Source organism: Thalassophryne amazonica, chromosome 11, assembly GCF_902500255.1.
Source record: "Thalassophryne amazonica chromosome 11, fThaAma1.1, whole genome shotgun sequence".
NCBI lineage: Eukaryota > Metazoa > Chordata > Actinopteri > Batrachoidiformes > Batrachoididae > Thalassophryne > Thalassophryne amazonica.
In genome coordinates this window covers 110,171,668-110,195,556 of record NC_047113.1, presented here as the reverse complement: position 1 = coordinate 110,195,556, position 23,889 = coordinate 110,171,668, and the positions used below count along the sequence as shown (strand labels likewise).

General features: G+C 40.0%; 1 protein-coding gene across 2 annotated transcripts in view; it reads left to right on the top strand.

Moving 5' to 3' along the window:
• Positions 1-23,889, top strand: part of hars (histidyl-tRNA synthetase) — an 86,764-nt gene that overhangs the window by 15,741 nt on the left and 47,134 nt on the right. For both annotated transcript variants that reach the window (XM_034181018.1, XM_034181017.1), the window contains exons 3-8: positions 12,598-12,717; positions 12,788-12,883; positions 16,151-16,276; positions 18,405-18,512; positions 18,588-18,686; positions 20,580-20,673. In XM_034181018.1, the coding sequence (XP_034036909.1) occupies positions 12,598-12,717; positions 12,788-12,883; positions 16,151-16,276; positions 18,405-18,512; positions 18,588-18,686; positions 20,580-20,673 (643 nt within the window). The remainder of the gene's footprint in view (positions 1-12,597; positions 12,718-12,787; positions 12,884-16,150; positions 16,277-18,404; positions 18,513-18,587; positions 18,687-20,579; positions 20,674-23,889) is intronic.

Below are 23,889 nucleotides of genomic sequence, written 5' to 3'. Positions count from 1 at the left end.
GCAGAAGTGCAATGGCTTTTGACATTTTAGTTTTAACATAGTTAATATGCGTTTTCCAGCTTAATCTATTATCAATATGAACACCAAGAAATTCTGTATCTGTTACAATTTCAATATCATGTAGTAATCGTTTTGTTTTTTTTTTGCTTAAGTTTCTGGACTTATTCCAAAATATGATACACTTAGTTTTACCAAAATGGAGTGATAATTTATTTAAATCGAACCACTTTTTAAATTTCTGTAATTCGTTCTCCATCTTGTCCAGGAGCTGTCCCAAATTATCCTCACTACAAAACACCGGTGTATCATCCGCAAATAAAATACAACTTATCATTAATATACAAAAGGAACAACAGTGGCCCAAGGACTGAACCCTGAGGCACTCCACAAGTAATCTTCAAAAACTCAGAATTTATCCTACCAAAGTGGACACACTGCTATCTACTGTCTAAGTAGCTCGCTATCCAGTCATGTGCCAATCCCCTGATACCATACTTTTGTAATTTGTCCAGTAGCAAGGTATGATCTATAGTATCAAATGCTTTCTGTAAAAAAAAAACAAAAAACAAAAAAAACCCTGCAATATATTGCTTAATTTCAATCGTGTTAGTAATTTGTTCAACGAAATCCATCACAGCCAATGAAGTAGTGCGATTCTTTCTAAAACCGTATTGCTGCTCGCTAAGGATATGATGTTTAGTTAAAAAAAATCATTTAACCTAATTTCAAATACCTTTTCCAGAATTTTGGAAAATTGTGGTAAGAGGGAGATTGAGAGATCACTTTAGCTATTTTCATTTTGAAAGGAAATTTCCCAGTCATTAATGACAAATTACAGGTATATGTTAAAGGCTTAACAATGCAGTCAATAACATATCAAAACGGTTACTATCAGTTGATTTTTTTCCCCCCCCCCTTGCTTTTGTGAACTATAGCAATAATTTCTTTTTCATCCGTTCCTCTAATGAACATTGAATCACGAACTGTTTCTGTTGTTTTGCTGTGCTTCAAGGAGCACATTGTGGAAGTAACAATTTAAGTTTTTACCCACGTTAACAAAATAACCATTAAAATGATCTGCTATAGCTTTCTTCTCTTTAACAATTTTGTCAGTATTTGTATAAAAATAGGCAGGATATTCTTTGACAGCTTTTTTCTTATTTATGATTTCATTTAAGAACCTCCAGGTACCCTTTATATTCGTTTTATTTTTTCCAATAATGTATGTTAGTTTGTTTTTATGACTTGTATCTTATCTCGGCTTCAATTGTTCTAGATTTTAAAAACTGCTTATACAAAAAATTTTTCTTTTTACATGTATTCTGAAGTCCCTTAGTGATCCAAGGTTTATCTTTGCTTAGCTTTTTTCCATTTTTTTTAACACACAAGGGCAATATCTACCATAAATTGGAAATAATAGAAATTAATGATTCATAAGATTGATCAACATCCTCAATGTAAATGTCACTCCAATTTTGCTGTCTTAAATCCGTCCTAAGCTTTTCCATAGTTTCCTTTGTTATTTTCCTTGTGAAGTTTGTAATGGTATTATGGTCAATTTTATTAACTAATGAATTGAAAACAACAAAAACAGGCAGATGGTCACTGATATCACTAATGAGAAGTCCACCCATTATGTTTCCCATAGTAATGTTTGTCAATATATTGTCAGTAAGTGTTGATGAATTCCTAGTTATCCTATTTGGATGAGTAATTACTGGATACAATCCCTTACAAAATACAGAATTTATAAATTCATCTATGTGTGATTGACTATGAGGATTGAGGAAATCCATATTGAAGTCTCCACAGATAAACAAAAGCTTATGATTGAGGAAATCCATATTGAAGTCTCCACAGATAAACAAAAGCTTATTATTTTTATAGGTGTTATACATATGTCAATTTATCCACAAAAATATTCGTGTTTGATCCAGGAGCTCTGTAAATACAACTTATGATTATGTTTTTTGATTTTTCACATTTAATTTCCACTGAGACACATTCCATAACATTATCAAAAGAAAAAGACATATTACTGACAATTTCACACTGATAACTAGAACTGATGTAAAGTGCCACGCCACTGCCCCATTTATTCATCCTATTTATAACAAAAAGATCATAACCATTGAGCCGGACATGTCCATGTGCTCATCCCTCAACCACGTCTCTGTAACCGCAATGACAGAAAAGGGATTATTGACACTTTTTAAACAATCCTGAATTTTGGGCAAATTCATAGGAAGACTTCTACTATTAAAATGTATAATGGAGAAAGAACCGTTTATCATGGAACAGTTCTTAAGTTGTTCCTCGGTAAAGTAATTGCAGTAGTGAGTAGTATTTTTAAGAAAAAAACAATCCGGATCTATATTGTAATCAATGCTATAAGATTTATGTTCAGAGTAATCAAACACTTTTAGATCAAGCTCCTGTGCAGAAGCAAGTTGAAAAGAATCAATTGACATCATAAAAGGGTTGTAATCAACAAACCAAAAAATGCGGCTAAATATCAAATCAATTTTCAAATCAATTTTATTTATATAGCGCCAAATCACAACAAACAGTTGCCCCAAGGCGCTTTATATTGTAAGGCAAGGCCATACAATAATTACGTAAAAACCCCAACGGTCAAAACGACCCCCTGTGAGCAAGCACTTGGAGACAGTGGGAAGGAAAAACTCCCTTTTAAGAGGAAGAAACCTCCAGCAGAACCAGGCTCAGGGAGGGGCAGTCTTCTGCTGGGACTGGTTGGGGCTGAGGGAGAGAACCAGGAAAAAGACATGCTGTGGAGGGGAGCAGAGATCAATCACTAATGGTTAAATGCAGAGTGGTGCATACAGAGCAAAAAGAGAAAGATGAAATGAAATATGACATAACTATTTCATGTAAACCAGTATGTGATATGGATTTAGTCAAAAATTGTCTCATAACAAAAGAGGAAAACGAAACAAAAAACATACCAAAATCCCTTCAAATAAACAATATCGAAACAATAAGGAACATTTTCATCCATAAGGAGCAATCATTTAAATTTATCCAAATCCACATTCTCTCTAATCATTATGACCTTTGCTTCCTCCGGAGTTCCATTTAGTTTGATCCACACTTTGCAGTTCCTAGTCCATGTCGCTTGTATTTTTTTCTGCTTGTGAAGGACTCTGGCTTGTCTTACATTCTCCGCAATTTTCTTTGTCAAATGTTCGTTCACATACACCTCGGTTCCTTTCAACTTTTTTGTTTGCCTTAACAATTCATTCTTAAACTTTCTATTTACAAACTGGATGATGATAACCGGTTTTGTCTTTTTGTCTCTTCTTGAAACTGAATGGCAATCAGCAATATCAGCACTATTAATGTAGATATCCTTGGAAGAAAAAACTGAACAACCTGTTGCTCCAGGGAGTGAGTTTCTTCTCGCGTGTCATCTGCATCATCGGCACTGCTGCCCACAGCAGTGGCCCGAGCATGTGTCCGAAGCTTAATGTTCAGTCCTGAAACAATTACTTCCTCCATCCTCATTTGTGCTCAAGGTCATTGACATAATTTTCCAATGATCTAATTTTACTGTCTTTGTCTTGCAAGATTTTTTGAGATCATGAACCTCCTTCAGTAAACCAAGCAGTTCGGTTTGCTTTTTAACCACTCCACTGAGTTCTTCTGACTTGAAATTCAGGGAGAGTTTGATCTCATCTAGATCTTCACTATTTAAGGCTTTTATTGGCATTTTGTACAGTTAGGAAAAAAAGGTTGTACCTTATGGCCAGTAACTACACCGACTGACCGCGGGGGGCTCAGCCCGCCTTCAAGGTCCGTCCGCTCCGCTCCGCCGCCGCTGCTGCTGGAACCCCGCCGTCGGCACTTATCAGCCCCCATCAGCTTCAGTGTGTTGGCAAACTGCTGTGAGGAAACAGAGGCTGTACAAAACTTTTCAAACTCTCAGTCACGCCAAGGTCCTTTGGGACCCTAAGTTAAAACCAAGGGGACTTTTTGGTGGACATTTAAATATCAGGAGTATTGTTGCAAAGAGTGATCAGTTAATTCATTTATTGTCAGACTCTAATCTGGGCTTTCTCTGTATTTCTGAAACATAGCTACAGTCCTCCACTCCCTCTCATGTATTTATGGTGGCAAGTTATCAGTGTTTCAGACGGGGCAGACCTGTGGGTCGGGGAGGAGGGGTGTTAATATATGTAAGAAATGACATTAAATGTGAACGGGTTGTTTTTAAAATGAACACGCTGGAATATGTTAGATTGAAAATGATTCTACCCCAACAAATGTCTTTTACTATTATTGGAATTTACACCTCCTGCAAATGACACATTTCACATTTTATGTTCAGCTTACAGAAATCCTCAGAGAATGTAATCACACCAAAGAGTTCATTCTTATGGATGATTTCAATAGAATTTGTGGAGATAATATAAGGAGAAAAACGTTGAAAGGCTTTGGCATCTAAATATAACTTAGTTCGGTTGATAAAAGGTGCCACAAGAATTGCCAAAAAAAAATGTAGCACACAACTTGACCTAATCTTCACCAATAAACCAGAAAGAGGTTTAAAGGTTTAAATTTCTTTCAAAAAACTCAAACCAATTTGTTATGCTTACCCAAAAGTAGGCAAGCTGTGTTCGACAATGAAGTCACTGATCTAAGCTGGGATGACGTAATAGCCTCTGATGATCTGGAGTGCAGTTGCAATATATTTGTTAATAAAATTAATTCTGTAGGAGAACGTCTTACTGTCAAAATCCAGAAAAAATGTAAAAGAAAACAAAATCTGCCATGGTTAAATGAAAATGTGTGGAAACTCATGAAGGAAAGGGATATTGCGCAAGAAAAATCCATTAAATCTAAAGTGAACACAGATTTTTTTTTTTTTTTTTTTTTTTAAGGGCTAAGGAACAAGGTTATTTATGAACTGAGGCAGGTTAAATCTCAATTTTATCTTAATATTCTACATAATGCCGAAGGTAATAGCAAACTAATATGGCAGGGCATCAATAATCTGATGAGGAATGGGCCACTTGTCTCAGAAGATATTAAATTGAAATTTGATGGAATTTTGATAGCTGACATCTATATTGCTGAAATTTTTAATCATTATTTTTATTTCATTGATTCAGTTAATGAGCTTGGGAGAAACCTCACTGAAAGGAAATTGGATTTTGGACCCATTACTTCTCCTGATGAAGCCTTTGTTTTGGCTCAAACAGATGTCACAGAAGTGAATAAAATTATCAGCTCTTTAAAGAACTCCAAATGTAGGGATGTCTTTCAGCTTGATACCATGTTTATTAAGAAACATCAAACCACCTTAGTGCCACCAATTACCCACTTCATCAATTTGTCAATAAAACATAATGTTTTTCCAAGTGCTTGGAAGTGAGCCATTGTCACTCCTATCTTTAAGTGTGGTGACCGTCATGAAACCAGTAATTTCAGACCAACAAGTATACTTCCTGTACTTTTGAAAGTTGCTGAGAAGGTTGTAATTAAACAACTGTCTACATATCTCGCAGATGATAAATTTTGTTTACATCCATTGCAGTTTGGCGTTAGTCCCAATCACTCCACTGAAACAGCTATTTTACATCTGATCGAGCAGGTAAAATTTAAATTAGACAAAGGTGGGGCGGGGGGGGGGGGGTGGTGCCATATTTTTAGATTTGAAAAGCATTTTTAGAAAAGCATTTGAAATATAATGTTCTCATGTCAAAACTTACAAATTTTAATATTCCACCAGGAACGCTGCGATGGATGGTTTCTTATTTATCTGATAGGATGTAATGTGTTAAAATTATTGATGTTTTTTCTGATAATAAGTGTACAATGGGTGTGCCACAAGGTTCTGTTTTGGGCCCCCTCCTATTTAGTCTCCATATTAATTTTTCAACATCTAAATAATAGCCAAGTGGCGCGCGCGTATGTGTGTGTGTTTGGCTTCGATCACGCAAACACTGGAGAGAGACGACATTTGTTGTTTGATATGTTTATGTATTTTGGGTCAAGGATGAACGCTGCAAAAAAAGAAAGTTGATAGGACTAATATTTTTGGAGAAATTATCAATTTCATCTAACCAATAAACAATGGATGTGCTGCAGTGCTCCATGGGAGTTCAGGGTTTTAAGGTTTTAAATGTTATTGTGGTTCATGTTAAACAGTGTTGTTAGTGTTATTGATTTGTGTTTTTATAGATGAATTGGTTTAGTCACTTTGGTCAAATCTTGTTGCTGTTGAGTAACTTAAGTCTCATGTTGGTACCGCAAGTCCAAAGTGTAGTGCGTTTAATGTCTTCTGTCACAGTCTCTGTTTGTCTGGTTAAAAGCACCTGCTTACAGCAGATTGCAGGAAAAAACAAACAGCTGTGTGTGTGTGTGTGTGTGTGTGCGTGCAGTTTTGATCACGCACAAACTGGGGAGAGCAGACATTTGCTGTTTGGTATGCTTATGTATTTTGTGTCAAGGATGAACAGCCCCAGAACAGTTAATATTTTTAGAGAAGCTACATATTGGCTAACAACACTGAACAATAGACATTATTATATACTCAACAAAAATATAAACGCAACACTTTTGGTTTTGCTCCCATTTTGCATGAGATTAACTCAAAGATCTAAAACTTTTTCCACATACACAATATCACCATTTCCCTCAAATATTGTTCACAAACCAGTCTAAATCTGTGATAGTGAGCACTTCTCCTTTGCTGAGATAATCCATCCCACCTCACAGGTGTGCCATATCAAGATGCTGATTAGACACCATGATTAGTGCACAGGTGTGCCTTAGACTGCCCACAATAAAAGGCCACTCTGAAAGGTGCAGTTTTGTTTTACTGGGGGGGGGGGGGAAACCAGTCAGTATCTGGTGTGACCACCATTTGCCTCATGCAGTGCAACACATCTCCTTCGCATCATCCGTGAAGAGAACACCTCTCCAACGTGCCAAACGGCAGCGAATGTGAGCATTTGCCCACTCAAATCGGTTACAACGACGAACTGGAGTCAGGTCGAGACCCAGATGAGGACGACGAGCATGCAGATGAGCTTCCCTGAGACAGTTTCTGACAGTTTGTGCAGAAATTCTTTGGTTATGCAAACCAATTGTTCCAGCAGCTGTCCGAGTGGCTGGTCTCAGACGATCTTGGAGGTGAACATGCTGGATGTGGAGGTCCTGGGCTGGTGTGGTTACACGTGGTCTGCGGTTGTGAGGCTGGTTGGATGTACTGCCAAATTCTCTGAAACGCCTTTGGAGACGGCTTATGGTAGAGAAATGAACATTCAATACACGAGCAACAGCTCTGGTTGACATTCCTGCTGTCAGCATGCCAATTGCACGCTCCCTCAAATCTTGCGACATCTGGCATTGTGCTGCGTGATAAAACTGCACCTTTCAGAGTGGCCTTTTATTGTGGGCAGTCTAAGGCACACCTGTGCACTAATCATGGTGTCTAATCAGCATCTTGATATGGCACACCTGTGAGGTGGGATGGATTATCTCAGCAAAGGAGATGTGCTCACTATCACAGATTTAGACTGGTTTGTGAACAATATTTGAGAGAAATGGTGATATTGTATATGTGGAAAAAGTTTTAGATCTTTGAGTTCATCTCATACAAAATGGGAGCAAAACCAAAAGTGTTGCGTTTATATTTTTTGTTGAGTATATAACGGCTGAGTGGATCCTTGTCATTTGATTGGTGCTTTGTATGTCACGTGACATGGGCTATTCATTCCATTGACCATGCAATTTGGTTCCATACATTTTGTACCATTGCACGCTGTGATCCCCGCCCATGCACACACTAGTGAGGGCGGCGTTTAACTAAACAGCAGTTTGTTTTGCTGACGGACAATGATGTGAACGAGCTAATTGGGGTGAAACGATTCGTCGGGTATCTCAAATAATTCAATTACAAAAAATGTTCGAGGCACATTCTGTCCCTCAAAGCTCCATTTAATGTTATAGTACATATGTCAGGCCTGTGTGTGGTGCTGCAACATCCCCAGAACAAAAAAAAAAACAGAAGACAAGAGCATAACAGCTAATCAAATTAACAATGATAGCTACTGCTTTCCAACGTGACACACAGAGTAAAATAAAGCATTTTAAGAGAAAGATGGTGATCATCTGAAATAGACTGACTGCGCATTTAAAGCGAAGCAGTGTGTTTTTCTATTTAAAAAAAAAAAAAAATTAAAAAATTACACACGGTCCGCTCTACTTGGGGAGTGACTATTGACCCAACGGCATCCTCTGTCTCTCTCTGCCCCGTGTGAGAGGGGCTCAGCATTCCCTTCACACCGGGTGAGTCACAGCTTCGTCCCCGGCCACACTGACAAACAGTCTCTGAAAGAAGATCCTCTCAACAGAGGTCCACTCTTTCCTCTGTGTTTTGCACGGACTTGCACTGAGTGTTTTGCCTTTTAATTTTTGCTTTTTTGGGCAACACACAACGCTTCATAAACACTGTAACACAAATGCACATTTTTAACAATATATACGAAATGGTCTATGCGTTTTGTTGTCCATTGATATGGTAAACAGTGCTTTATGCAGAGAAAGTAACAGTTATCCAGCAATATTTACATGCAAACTAGTGGAGCAATCCTGATAGTTGCACACTCTTTGTTTGAGCATGTGAGATTGTCATCAGTGCTCCTGCTTTCACTGATCGCTGTGCGTAATGGCGCAGGGCACACTGAGTATGTACTAATAGTATGTACTCATTGGAGCACCCAGGGGGCTATTCAAACAGGCCAACTAGTAACACATCACTCCTGAAAATGATCTTTGGCTTTTCACGTGAAGTAAATCTGCCCTACGATTGGATTTTGGAAAACCATGTGACGGTGAACCAATTCTGATTGGACACTCACATTGCGCACGTCATCACACAGCTTCTATGAGGAGTACAAAGTCTGCGGAGTTAACTTTTCAGCAAAAAAAAAAGTAAGTTTCTATCTCATATCATTCAAAAGTTATTTAGAATTTAGTAAAGCTTGGTCTTAGCCGTCGTATACGACGGTGTCGGCCCCAGAGGGTTAAAAAACTGACTGCGAGGATTGCATGTTCAACCTCCAGCTGAAAATGCATCTGCTGAATCGCAGAGAAAGAGGGATTTTAAAAAATGACACAGGGACCCAGTCCACCAACCTTTATGACTTAACTTAAAAATGGTTCAATTTTACAAGTTGGAGAAAACAAAACAGAAAGCCACATCCCATCCCATCCCATTTCATCAAAATGTCAACACTTTGGCGCAGTGATATTATGCCATTGAGAGTCCTGGACTACTTATGTTGTTTAAAAGTGCAGAAGTACTTTTTATCCAATTGCTTGATTAATTTCCAGAATAATAATTAGAATACTCCATTGCTAAAATAATGGATAGCTACAGCCCTAGAGCTAATTGGCTGTGCTAATTCTTCTAACACACACAAAACCAAATCCACTACACCGTAAGCCGTCTGGAGGCATGAAGAACTGTTCGGAGGATGAGGTTTGAATGGAGAAAAACTGGGTAAATTTCTGACGTGATTTTTCATTGGAGTGAGGAAGTAGACAAAGTCAGTGCACGGCATCATGGAGTACATCATCAGAATTATTTTTGGACTCCTGTTCAAAGTTTGTCTTGGTCTGTTGAGCAACAGTGAGGAGAACCAAAATGTAAGTCCCTTTTCTGTTTGTAAATTAATCTAATATCAAATGACAAGGTTCTCTGTTAGCTGTTATATAAAACAAATAATGAATGTTTTTACATTCTTTCAACTGAACAAATATTTAATTTAATTTATTTAATTTCATCTCATGAAATATTCGGACCATTGAACGTATAAATATTATTTGTATAATGTTTACATTCTGGACTCACACCATTCCAGCAGGGGGCAGTAAATCATTTATATATTAAAAGTGGGAGTGTGTCATTTTATTGAATAAGTTCAATATACATGCATAATATAAATTAAAATACATTAAAAATGCATAGTTGACACAACAAAGTGAAAACACTTTTTCCCATTGTGGTCCATTTAAAATTAAAATGACAAAATAGAATTAATAATGATAGTAATAATAATATTCATGTGTATATAACAAGAACCCAAACAATTTATAAATACATTAAGACAGTAAATTAAAATAAAAACAAACTCATAATTAACAGGAAATAAAAGGGTTGAGTTCTTCTAAAAACTGTTGAGGTCTAAGGTTCTAATTACGTTCTGGACTCACACACCATTCTAACTCATTATAGAAACCTTTGCACAATTTATTAAAAAATACTCTAGTAGCTCATGGTGGTTTTGTCTGCACTTGTATGTCCAGAGTGAAACTCTTCAAAAATCATCTAATTGAAGGTCATTGAACAATTTTTGATTGGTAACACATTTGCCACTGATGGTGAAATAGGTGAAATGGCCACGCCCCTTTTTAAGCAAAGTACTACCAACTTCCATTACTGTATCTCCAGAACCGTTGGACCTAGAAGGTTGTGTGACCAAAAAAACTGATTTCAACATGTTACAGACTTCAATTATTCATAATTGTTCCTGCTTCTTTTGTTCAATTACTTGATTCCTGAAAAGTTCAATTACTTGACTCCTGAAGAGTTTAGGTGGGCAATAATCTGCATTAAAAAGATTACAATTAACCCTATTATTTCTTTGTTGTAGGAGGCGCTAGGTGTCGAAGTGTTAAAGTGTTCTCTGATGAAAAGTAATTCTACCTTGGATTCCTGCTTGCTGTTACTGTAACATTGTATAATTTCATTATAGATGAATTATGCACATTAAAATCATCTGAACAAATTTTACAAACGGAGTTCCCAGGTATCTACAGATGTTTTAGAGATGGTGGATGGGTTCTGGACTCACACACCACTCTCTGACAGAGCAGTGCAGTGCAGTAGGCTTTGAGATGGCACTCAGAAAGTATTACAATAAACCCGCTAAGGTTGCAGGAGGTGTCATTGGGATGACAAGACAGAAAGACGCAGTAGCCTTATGGAATCTCTTAAAGCACGAGAAAGATCTTCATGTGGCACAGCTGCTCGAATGGTGTAACTCTTTTTAAAACATTGTTGATTGACTAGTTCTTTTGATAAGCAGGCTTTATCAGGCTTCTTCATTCTGATGCCATCTTTACATTCAGTAGTGAGGAACTGGGATGTGCTGTCAGTTCATACTTCAGGAGCTCTAGCATGCTGTACCCTCTTTCTCTGGCATAATCATTGTATCTAATCATTTCTGCAGCTTCTTTTTTTTTTTGCTATTGATTTCTTTGCTGTGGTCGGTGTAGATGCATGCTTCACAAAAACAGTCTTGCGGTTAGTAGGTGTTGCGTCATGTAGGTGTTTCTCCTTATTCTGAAATCTGGTCTCAACAAACTCTTGATAACTGTTCTCACCAGTTTCCAGGCATTCAAGTAATCCGTTAACAACCTCCTGGGGTATATCAGCTCCAGTGGAGATGTTGTGAAGTCTGATCCCAGTGCTGAATGGATTGTTGATGGATTTTATGTAATCCCAAAGTGTCCTTGCATGTTCATGGCCAATCTTGGTAGAACTTGGATTGAACTCATGGTGTAGGTTCAGTTCACAGTCATCTTTGCAATGTATTTTCTCCATTTTAATCAAAGGTAAGAACACTACAATTAATATAAAATATTGTTTGATAATGAAAACTGAATGGAGAGTCGGGGTATTTTTATTTTGAAGTTAGAACACTGTTATCTGGATGGGTGAGAAAAGTCACTGAAACACATTCAAATGATATCTGTTAGCATTTTAGTCAAATGTTTATTGAAAAAGATCACATCGCACAAAAACATGCTGAATTAATAGCAAAGCAGATCAACCACAAGTTGAATCTGATGTCACTTTGTCCTCTGGTCACATTTCTACAACTAGGTCATCTTCAGGTCCCTCTGGTGGTAGATCTGCCAGGTCGGCGTCGGGTCCCTCTGGTGGTAGATCTGCCAGGTCGGCGTCGGGTCCCTCTGGTGGTAGATCTGCCAGGTCGGCGTCGGGTCCCTCTGGTGGTAGATCTGCCAGGTCGGCGTCGGGTTCCTCTGGTGGTAGATCTGCCAGGTCGGCGTCGGGTCACTCTGGTGGTAGATCTGCCAGGTCGGCGTCTGGTCCCTCTTGTACACTTAGAAAAAGATACAATTTTACTTAGAAAAAAAAAATCACTTTCTAGGGTTAGATCTTGTTCAGATACAGCTGAGAACACTAAGTAAGAATTGCGTCAAGAATCTACCAGAATGCACAGAAATGCACCATTTTAAAACAAATTTTCCAGGGGGGCATGCCCCCGGACCCTGAGAGGAATTTGCACTTTTGGCGCTCATGTTGTGCAGCATCACCCCACAATCAGGAACTGGCCGGTAGGGAAAGTAAAAATTACTGTGCTACGTGTTATTGATGGTCCTAAATCACTTTTCTTTTTAATTTTTTATGATGTGCACGTATTTCAGTGTTGACGTGCACATTCACTCTCTCTTTGCGCTAACTACTTTGAGGTTTGTCAGAGTTAGAGACTGAAAGCCACAGCAGATACCTGCCACTGACACTGCTGTCTCTGTCAGGGGACAAGAGACTACAACCCCAAGCAGATGGCCATCAGAGAGAAAGTCTTCAACGTCATCGTCAGCTGCTTCAAACGCCACGGAGCGGAGACCATCGACACACCCGTATTTGAGCTGAAGGTACGTGTTCTGTCACGCATCCTTCACATCAGTGTGATGCCATGAGGTTGATCTTCCTGCTGCTCTGTAGGAAACACTGACAGGGAAGTACGGAGAAGATTCCAAGCTCATATATGACCTCCAAGACCAGGGAGGAGAGCTGCTGTCTCTCAGATACGACCTGACTGTATCCTTACTCACCCGCCTGGTTAAAGCAGGCAGCAATAACCCGGGGCTTCCATCTGCCGCGTCACACAGTTCACTGATGTTCATTTCTGTTTAGTGTGTTCTTTGAGAGCTCACACATGCTTTGAAATCACAGCTACCACCCAGGCACAAAACAGATCCATCCTCACTTCTCAAAAGTAGCCATCTGCAGCCAGGATGGGTCGAGGAGCTCGGCTGGTGCCACACATTTGCATCCACCACACCAAGAAGTATGCTCGGTCCTGCATGGCAACATCTCCACCTCTCCCACCTAACCATCTGTCTGCCACAGCCAGGTAAACCAGCTGCTGGGGTCTTCAGCACTGAGGCACCTGTGTCAGGCAGAGAAATCCACTGTTCGGAGGACATGGACCAGTAATATTTTCCCCTACTACAAAAATCTTGTCGGTCTTGTGATTAAAAGTGTTTTACAAGTCCAACAATTTTTTTTTTTGTGCCTTAAATAACAGACATTCAGAGATTACAGCAGTTTTAGACAGCAAGCTGTCCAGTCTTCATTTGGACAGTCAATTTTCAAAAAGACAGCTGAAAAAGCAGTGGACGGCTTGCTGAGAGCAGCCTAAAATGCAGAGTTTTTCAAACAAGCTGTCTTTGTGTGCACGCAGAGCTGGTCAGTCACCTGGTGCTCACAGACACAGATGTACAGTAGTGTTCAGAATAATAGTAGTGCTATGTGACTAAAAAGATTAATCCAGGTTGTGAGTATATTTCTTATTGTTACATGGGACACAAGGTACCAGTAGATTCTCACAAATCCAACAAGACCAAGCAGTCATGATATGCACACTCTTAAGGCTATGAAAATGGGCTATTAGTAAAAAAAAAAGTAGAAAAGGGGGTGTTAACAATAATAGTAGCATCTGCTGTTGACGCTACAAACTCAAAACTATTATGTTCAAACTGCTTTTATAGCAATCCTGTGAATCACTAAACTAGTATTTAGTTGTATAACCACAGTTTTTCATGATTTCTTCACATCTGTGAGGCATTAATTTTGTTGGTTTGGAACCAAGATTTTGCTCGTTTACTAGTGTGCTTGGGGTCATTGTCTTGTTGAAACACCCATTTCAAGGGCATGTCCTCTTCAGCATAAGGCAACATGACCTCTTCAAGTATTTTGACATATCCAAACTGATCCATGATACCTGGTATGTGATATATAGGCCCAACACCATAGTAGGAGAAACATGCCCATATCATGATGCTTGCACCACCATGCTTCACTGTCTTCACTGTGAACTGTGGCTTGAATTCAGAGTTTGGGGTCATCTCACAAACTGTCTGCGGCCCTTGGACCCAAAAAGAACAATTTTACTCTCATCAGTCCACAAAATATTCCTCCATTTCTCTTTAGGCTAGTTGATGTGTTCTTTGGCAAATTGTAACCTCTTCTGCACATGTCTTTTATTTAACAGAGGGACTTTGCGGGGGATTCTTGCAAATAAATTAGCTTCACACAGGCGTCTTCTAACTGTCACAGCACTTACAGGTAACTCCAGACTGTCTTTGATCATCCTGGAGCTGATCAATGGGTGAGCCTTTGCCATTCTGGTTAGTCTTCTATCCATTTTAATGGTTGATGGTTTCCGTTTTCTTCCACGCGTCTCTGTTTTTTTTGTCCATTTTAAAGCATTGGAAATCATTGTAGATGAACAGCCTATAATTGTTTGCACCTGCATATAAGTTTTCCCCTCTCCAATCAACTTTTTAATCAAACTATGCTGTTCTTCTGAACAATGTCTTGAACGTCCCATTTTCCTCAGGCTTTCAAAGAGAAAAGCATGTTCAACAGGTGCTGGCTTCATCCTTAAATAAGGGACACCTGATTCACACCCGTTTGTTCCACAAAGTTGACGAAGTCACTGACTGAATGCCACATTACTATTATTGTGAACACCCTCTTTTCTACTTTTTTTTTTTACTAATAGCCCAATTTCATAGCCTTAAGAGTGTGCATATCATGAATGCTTGGTCTTGTTGGATTTGTGAGAATCTACTGAATCTACTGGTACCTTGTTTCCCATGTAACAATAAGAAATATACTCAAAACTTGGATTAATCTTTTTAGTCACAAAGCACTATTATTATTCTGAACACAACTGTATATGAGTACTAGAGTCCACAGTCATGCTGAGATGTGTCCCAGCAAGGAGGTGTGGTCACTATTTTAGATCAGGGCAACTCAATGGGCAGCACGCACTGACGCTCAGTGAGTCTTGTCAAGAAACAGGTGGAAAATCCTGGAAAGCTGCACATGTTGGCAAATCCACAAAGGAAGAATGGATCATTTCTTTCCATAATTAAGCAGTTGTGGTTATTCTTGTTACTTTTTTGTGACTGTTGGGTGATAAACTGCTGTAAAGTGTCTTGCCTGTGTATGAAATCTGAGCATTTAGAAACCACCTTGAATGGAATTTTATTCAAAGTTGAATTTATTCAGTACTATACAAAAATGGACTTAATTAACACGGACCATGTGAAATTAATTAATGCAGTCTGTGTGCCCATCTGGAATGTGTGATATTGTGCCTTCATGTCTGCAAGAATTTGGAAGCTGGAACATATCGGGTCTGTTTAAACTTTCAGTACTAAAATAAAATAATTTCATAGCTGATGACCCATTTGCTTTCAGAACTGTTGGCTGATAAAACCATTCGCTCATAGAATCAGAAATCGTTTAGAGCTGCAGGTGTCTCGTCCACGTCATGCGGTGGAGAACGTTTTTGGAATCCTGTCAAAGTTAATTGTATATATATACAGTGGTATGTAAAGGTTTGAGCACCCTGATGATTTCCATGATTTTCCTTTATAAATCATTGGTTGTTTGGATCAGAAATTTCAGTTAAATATATCATATAGCAGACAAACACACTGATATTTGAGAAGTGAAATGAAGTTTATAGGATTTACAGACCTTAGGGTGTCCTTGCACCAGTCAAATGAACTGGACGTTGCTTGTTCATTAGCGGTTTTGACCAAACACTTAAGGTAGCCCAGTACTGAGCTGAGAGACTGCAGTGTCAAAAAAACCATTGCGGCTAGCATCTTGCTAGTTAACCTATGGTACAGAACACATGGTTGAACGTTTTTTGCTGTTTGTAGCTCAGCATTAGACAGATTGGTGAAAAATACTGCTGTGAGCACGATAATCAAGGTTTCTGTTTCCATCTTTGATGGACCTTCTTCTGGTTTTATGTCAAATGTTGTCCTTGACCCACCTTATCAGGTTCCCTTTGCCCGCTACTTGGCCATGAACAAGATAACTAACATTAAGCGCTACCACATTGCCAAGGTCTATCGCCGTGATAATCCATCCATGACTCGCGGTCGCTACCGGGAGTTTTACCAGTGTGTGAGTATTTAGTGCTGACTGGCTGTTTTTAGTTTCATTTATTTCCTTTTAGGAACAGTTTTTCCTTTTTATTAACATTTTGCTGTAACTTGTAAAATTGTACCTTGTACGGAGCATCTGGAAAGTATTCACAGCCCTTCACTTTTTCCACTTTTTGTTACAGCCTTAATCCAAAATGGAGTAATTTTTTTCCTCAAACTTCTGCACACAATACCCTGTAATGACTATGTGAAATGTTTAATTTTTTTTTCCTTATATTTGAGATTTTTGCAAATTTAGTAATAGTGATGAAACCCAAAGACATCACACGTACATAACTATTCACAGCTTTTACCATGAAGGTCAGAATTGAGCTCAGGTGCCTCCTGGCTCCACTGACCATCCTTGAGATGTTTCTACAGCTTAATTGGAGTCCCCCTGGAGTAAAGTCAGCTGACTGGACATGATTTAGAAAGACACACACCTGTCCACATGTAAGGACCCAGAGTTGACAGTGCATGTCAGAGCACAAACCAAGCATGAAGTCAAAGGAATTGTCTGTAGACCTCTGAGACAGGATTGTCTCGAGGCACAAATCTGGAGAAGGGTACAGAGACATTTCTGCTGCTTTTAAAGGTCCCATTGAGCTCAGTGGTCTCCATCAGCTGTGAATGGAAGAAATTCAGATCCACCAGGACTCTTCCTAGAGCTGACATACGTCTAAACTGAGCGATCAGCAAGAAGGGCCTTAGTGAGGGAGGTGACCAAGAACCCGATGGTCACTCTGTCAGAGCTCCAGCATTCCTCTGTGGAGAGAGGAGAACCTTCCAGAAGGACAACCATCTCTGCCGCAATCCACCAATCATGCCTGTTTGGTAGAGTGGCCAGACGGAAGCCACTCCTTAGTAAAAGGCACATGGCAGCCCACCTGGAGTTTGCCAAAAGGCACCTGAAGGACTCTGACTATGTTGCGGTTGTCCTTTCGGCTGCTCCCATTTTTTGTGTTTGGGGTCGCCACAGCGAATACAACCAGATCCGCATTGGTAGCTGGCACAAGTTTTACACTGGGTGCCCTTCCTGACGCAACTCCAGTTTTACCTGGAGAAACACACAGCCGCTGGTGTTCCAAAGAGGTCTCCCATCCAAGTCCAAGCAGGTCCCGCACTGCTTAGCTTATGAGATCTGATGGATAAGGCTGACACAGAGCAGATCGGCTGAAGGATTCTCAGACCATGAGAAACAAAATTCCTTTGGTCTGATGAGACAAAGATTGAACTCTTTGGTGTGAATGCCAGGTGTCATGTTTGTAGGAAACCAGGCACCATCCCTACAGTGAAGCATGGTGGTGGCAGCATCATCCTGTGGGGATGTTTTTCAGCAGCAGGAACTGGGAGACTAGTCAGGATTGAGGGACAGATGAATGCAGCAATGTACAAAGACATCCTGGATGAAAACATGCTCCAGAGCGCTCTTGACCTCAGACTGGGGCGACGGTTCATCTTTCAGCAGGACAATGACCCTAAAGACACAGCCAAGACATCTACGGAGTGGCTTTGGGACAACTCTGTGAATGTCCTTGACTGGCCCAGCCAGAGCCCAGACCTGAATCTGATTGAACATTTCTGGAGAGATCTGAAAATGTCTGTGCACTGACGCTCCCCATCGAACCTGATGGAGCTTGAGAGGTGCTGCAAAGAGGAATGGACCAAACTGCCCAAAGATAGGTGCACCAAGCTTGTGGCATCATATTCAAGAAGATTTGAGGCTGAAATTGCTGCCAAAGGAGCATCAACAAAGTATTGAGCAAAGGGTGTGAATACTTTAGGACACATTAGTTCTTAGTTTTAAAAATTTTAATATATTTGCAAAAACTTAAAAAAAACTGTAATAAAGAATGTACTCCATTTTGGTATAAGGCTGGGACATAACAAAATGTGGAAAAAGTGAAGTGCTGTGAATACTCTCTGGATGTACTACATACACTGTAGATATGGTAACTTTGTTGTCACTGAGTCAGACTCTCATCTGAGAGATACAGCGCTGGAACTACTTAATGATCAGTTTTCATCCCCGTCTTGGGTTTGTATGACGTGTCAGTGTGCCGTGATTGTCAGGTTAATGGTCTGAACTCTGAATGTGCACCTCTCAGGACTTTGACATAGCAGGTCAGTATGATGCCATGATTCCCGATGCAGAGTGTCTCAAGATTGTCCATGAAATCCTCAGTGAGTTGGACCTTGGAGACTTCTGCATCAAGGTTTGCCATCAACAGTAGATTGTGCAGATATTGCTCAGCAGGTGGCAGGGATGTAACCAGTCTTTTCGTTTCCAGGTCAACGACAGACGCATTCTTGATGGAATGTTTGCCGTCTGCGGTGTTCCAGGTGACAAATTCCGTACCATCTGTTCAACAGTGGACAAACTGGACAAGGTACAGAGCCTCTGCTGTGCACCTCGTGTTCAAATCACAAATCTTCCCGGTTGTGCTTGTTTGATCTGTGAGAACAGGATTATTTTCACATAAACAGGGATTAAAGTTCACCATCGCTGTGACCGATTTCCGCCAGTTGGGCTGCCTAAAGACAGGTTTTGTGCTGATGTTGTGCTGATGCAAAATCGAGGCTGGATGCAAAATAAAGTAAAACTCGACCAGTGTTGCCACAGTTACTTTGAAAAGTTACTTTTTTAGTTACTTTATAGAGTTACTTCATAAGCAGCTTTATGCAGTTACTTCATTAGGAACTTGTAACTAATAAGTTATGTAACTAATAAGGTAACTAGTAATCTAACTTGGTTCCTCTTAAGATTGAGCAAAGTAAGTAATAGGGATGTGAATCGTACAACAACTCACGATTCAATTTGACGATTCAACTCAGAATCGATTTTCGATTCAAAGGGCTCTGAGAAATAGTTATATTACTTAAAAATGTTTATGTTTAAGAAAATGCAGCTTTACAAGGTTAATCAAGTGATTCTACATGTAAGTTTACTTATCTGCTTTGCCCGATCGGAATTGGTTGGCAGTTTAGTGAAGCGCTGGTCGGTAGTCGGCTCCCCTCTTTTAGCTCCGGGTGATAGCGTAGCATGTGGTCTTGCGGATTTGAAGTGTTTCCGAAGTACTTGACTTTCATTTTGCAGATTCTGCACACTGCATAAGTCATGTCAAGCTCCTTCTTACGCAGCAAATAATAAAATCCAAAATGCGCCCAAACATTTACCTTCAGCAAAGACGGTGCTGGCTGAATTAGCTCTTCGTCCGCCATGCTAAACTACAGCCACTGAACTCTGCAGTGCACGAGTGTTTCAAGCACGCAAGATCACCCCCCCTCGTGGGGACGCTGTAGTACAGAAGCCGTTGCCTGACAAACAGTACATGCAGCGAGTAAGCAAGATTATGTTTAAAAAATGCTTTTAAAAAATCGATTCTTGGACATTTTGGATCGATTCAGAATCGTAATAAATAAGAATCGCGATTCGGACGTGAATCGAATTTTTTTCCAACACCCCTAGTAAGTAATCAGCTAAGTAACTAATAGTTACTTAGCTAATTTACTTAATCTTAAAACTAAGCAAGTTAGATTACTAGTTACTTTTCATTTCATTCAGCAGCTGCTGACAAGTGGTCCACAGCTGCTAAGGAAGTAAAGTATAATGTAACTGTTCAAAGTTACTGTGGCAACACTGTATAAACCAGATACTTGTGCTTACTGGACAAAAGCAAAAGTCCCAATGCTTTTGTGTGGTTTTCCATGTGATAAACACTGTATATAACAGGTTTCGTATTTCGCTCACATCAGACAAAATGTCCCGGCCCTTTGTAATGTATTTCCATTAAAAACCCCTCATATGTGCTGGACAGAGCCGGCTGAACGTGCCCAGTAACAGAGGTACGAAATGAAGTTCAGCACTGACACTCACCGATTCAAGGAAATTTGCATACCGTATTCCCTTGATTGAAAGACCGGCCATTTATTTATTTATTTATTTTTCATACTGTGCTCAGTTCCAGCACCTAAACATGTAGGTTGTCATATCAATTTTGATTAAAGGCAAAGAAAAAGTGAAAATGTGCAAAAGAAAATAGAAATACACACATTAAGCAATATAACTAAATAGGGGGATTGGGGTGAGAAAATAGTCATCAAAAAACCTCCAGAATGCATTCCTGGACATTAAAAACTTAAAATTTTCTGGGGGCCTTGAGTGGCCCCTAGACACACCCCCGATCACAAAAGGGTTTGTATAAAAAGGTAGATGGTGAAGAGATTATGATTTGGCCCTGACAATAATTCCAGTCCTTCCTCCTCCACTGTTTGTCACATAGATGTCCTGGGATGATGTGAAGAAGGAGATGATCAATGAGAAGGGCTTGTCAGAGGAATCTGCTGACCAAATTGGGGAGTACGTCAATATGCAAGGTGAGACTGCATGTAAGCAGAGTGCGGGGGGCAGAGCGACCTCTCCCTCAAACACAGTTTTAGCACCTACGTATCGAAACTGCTGTTAGCATCTGATTGATGGAGTTATCAGCAGAAATTCTGAAAATGTATCAAGAAGTCGGCGACAGTCTTCAATATTCTGAATAAGCTGATAGGTAAAATGTCATAAATCACAAAAGAAAAGGAAACACTTCTTTTTGTGTCTTTTGTAGGCAGTTGATATAATACATAACCTTCTGGAAATATATACAGTAAAACTCACATATAATGGATTCAGGTGGACCAGCAAATTTTGTCCGTTATAGTCGAAAACCACTATATAAAATGTATACCAATGTATAAAATGGACAAAATCTATTATATGTATGTTATAGGCAGGAGACGCCGAATGATGTACGGGGAATTCCCAGCACCAATTAGACTCGTGTGTTTCCTTGGTTAAAAGTCTGACCTTGAATTGACCGACTCAAAACTTTGTTTGAAAGAAATAAACGCCTGCCTTAAGCACCAGATATTATGTGCATTAAAAAGATTACATTTGGTCGAGTCTCTCTTTTTTCTTTTTTTTCCCCCCCTAAAAAAAGGTACCTGCGGAGAGGTACCTTAAAATCCTAAAGCCTGATTTATGCTTCTCCGTGGCTTTGTAACTCTGTGGCCATGCAATGACATTGACCTGTGCGTGACCCTTTTAAAGTTCTCCGTCTCGTCTTTATGCAATTTACAGAGGGAACAGTGGCTTTTTATGCACCGCACGGCGCTTGCACTGCGAGACGGGGCATATAGCATCCAGGTTGTCCGTCCGTCAGTTCATCTGTCCGGCTGCAATTCATTCATCGCAACATAGCTCAGCACCTACTGCTCGCAAAAACTTCATATTTGGTGGGTACATGCCTTGGAGGAGTACTTCGCATGGGTTCGAAGGCACATGCAAAGTACTCCTTCTGGTGACCACTGGTGACCTTGAAACTCCTCCGTTTCAAGGTCACCAGTGGTTGCATTTGTTTTGTAGTCTGGTGACCATGACCGACTTTTTATGGTCACTGTTTGTCACATCCTCTAAATAAATATTATGCCAATCTCCAATTTTTTCAGTGTATATCCCAGTTTACGTCAAACACATAAGGCTTCAACCTAATACCCACCCCATACAAGTACATATTACTGCACTTTGCATGGAAAATAATACTGCATGCAGGGCATTTCGTGATGAATGTCTCTAGTTCTGGATTAATTTGTCCCTCAACAAGCTCCACTTCTTTATACAATCATCAACCACCAAACCAACGGTACGATACTTACAATTTTCATCTTTTTCTGCATCTTTTTCTGACTCCGTGTTGTAAAGTTGGTCATATTTGCGGACTTTTCTGCCGATCGTATTTGATCCATGATTGAAATGTAATCAGCAGGCACACTGCAAAACCTATTAAAATATGATGGGAGAGGAAAGAGTGAAAACATAAAAGTGAAAAATCACAGCACTTGCTGTCTCAGTCATTTAGCAGCTGCACATCAGGCTAAGGGGAGGGTTCACAGCCCCACAGAGGGCTCTGATCTAAAGCGGTTTGTGTTGTTACACCCAGGCATATGTGTGAAACTTAACACCATATAATGGTGCCCTGACACTTGCACGACTTTGATCCGTGCTCTTGCACGCAAAGCACATCATCGTGATGATCTGAAGGAGCTGGATGCCGTGGAACACTGGCTGCAGCTTGCTGTGGGCTGGGTGCTGCATATATAAAATAATTATTTTGCAGCAGATTAATCATTTTCTGTCCAACTTAGCTGTTGAAAACGGCTCTAATCGCTTCCAGAATCACAGAGGAGGGCTCCAGCTGAACGAGGTGGAGAAAGCATTTGGAGCCGTCTAAAAAGGTAATTATTTGTCATGTTTATATTGTAATGTAATCTACTTTTAAAGTTGACAGTGTATCGAGATCTACTGAGCCATATGTAATGCCACAGCGGAGCCGCAATATAAAGTGCACCAATATAATAACACAATTATCTGACAGGTTTTAACAATAATAATGCATCATTGAAGTAAATGTGCATGGTGGAAAAGAATAAGCACAAGTAGGCCAACGACCCTGCCTCAAGTTAGGACTTCTGGCCCCGAGAGGAGGAAGTTCATCTCTTTCATAGTCCGGACAGTAGGAGCTGAGTGCAGCCGTAATCAGGCACTCAGACACTCTCTGTCTGCATTAGATTCCAGATTTGGACATTCATGCCAGGTGTTGCTGTGAGGTGAGGTGAGGATCCAGGTTGAAGAGTGACACCACTTTGGACGATATACAGTCCACATCTATATTTTCCTCAAATAGAAAACAGAGAAAACTGACAACAGGCCCTTGGAGGCAAAGTCAGTGAAGCACCTGTCAAATTCTGATAAGATGCTCTGCATGTGATCATCATAACGTGCACTCTCAGGCTCCGCCCAGTCTGTGTCCTGGTGCTTACGTTCTGTGTCCATGTGTGGAAAGTTCTGAAGGTCACACTGTTGCAACCTGCTTGATAGCACGTGTAATATGCTTTTAAATTTTCTTTCACATCCAAAAGCTGTGCATCTTCAGCATGATTTCAGGCAGAAGACTGTTCCAGAAGTTTACCTCTTCTGAGCCACCTAACGTCTGTGTGCAGCAGATGTGTGTCTCCTCCAGCTGCGAACAGAATAAACGCGTCCTCAGACTCGAACAGAACACTGCAATCTTGTTCACCACATTCATCACTCTTCATATTTATGGACCATAAATCATTGTGCCGCTCGCCGACTTTTCAATTCCTGGACTTTTCGAGCGAGCAGAGGGGATTTAGCCTGGTTAGCATTAGAAGTTAGCATCGTATTTCTTGTGAATCGTCTGAAATGCCGCTTCAAATTCCCTTTCTTCAGTAAAGCCACATTTACATTGCAGACAAGACAGATGGATTTGCCATTCGAATAAATGAAGAAAAAATAATACAGGATGAAAATTATAATTTTTCTTATCCACCATAGAAGAAGAGCTCTTCTTCTACTCTGGCGTTTAACGGCAGCCAGCATCCTTGTTGGTGCATTGCTGCCACCTGCTGCATCAGTCTGTTATAGCAGCACTAAATCCTCTCGAGTCCATTGATCTTGAGACGGCCATTCATGCTTTCATCAGTTCCAGACTTGATTATTGTAATGCACTTTATTCTGGCATTAATCAGTCG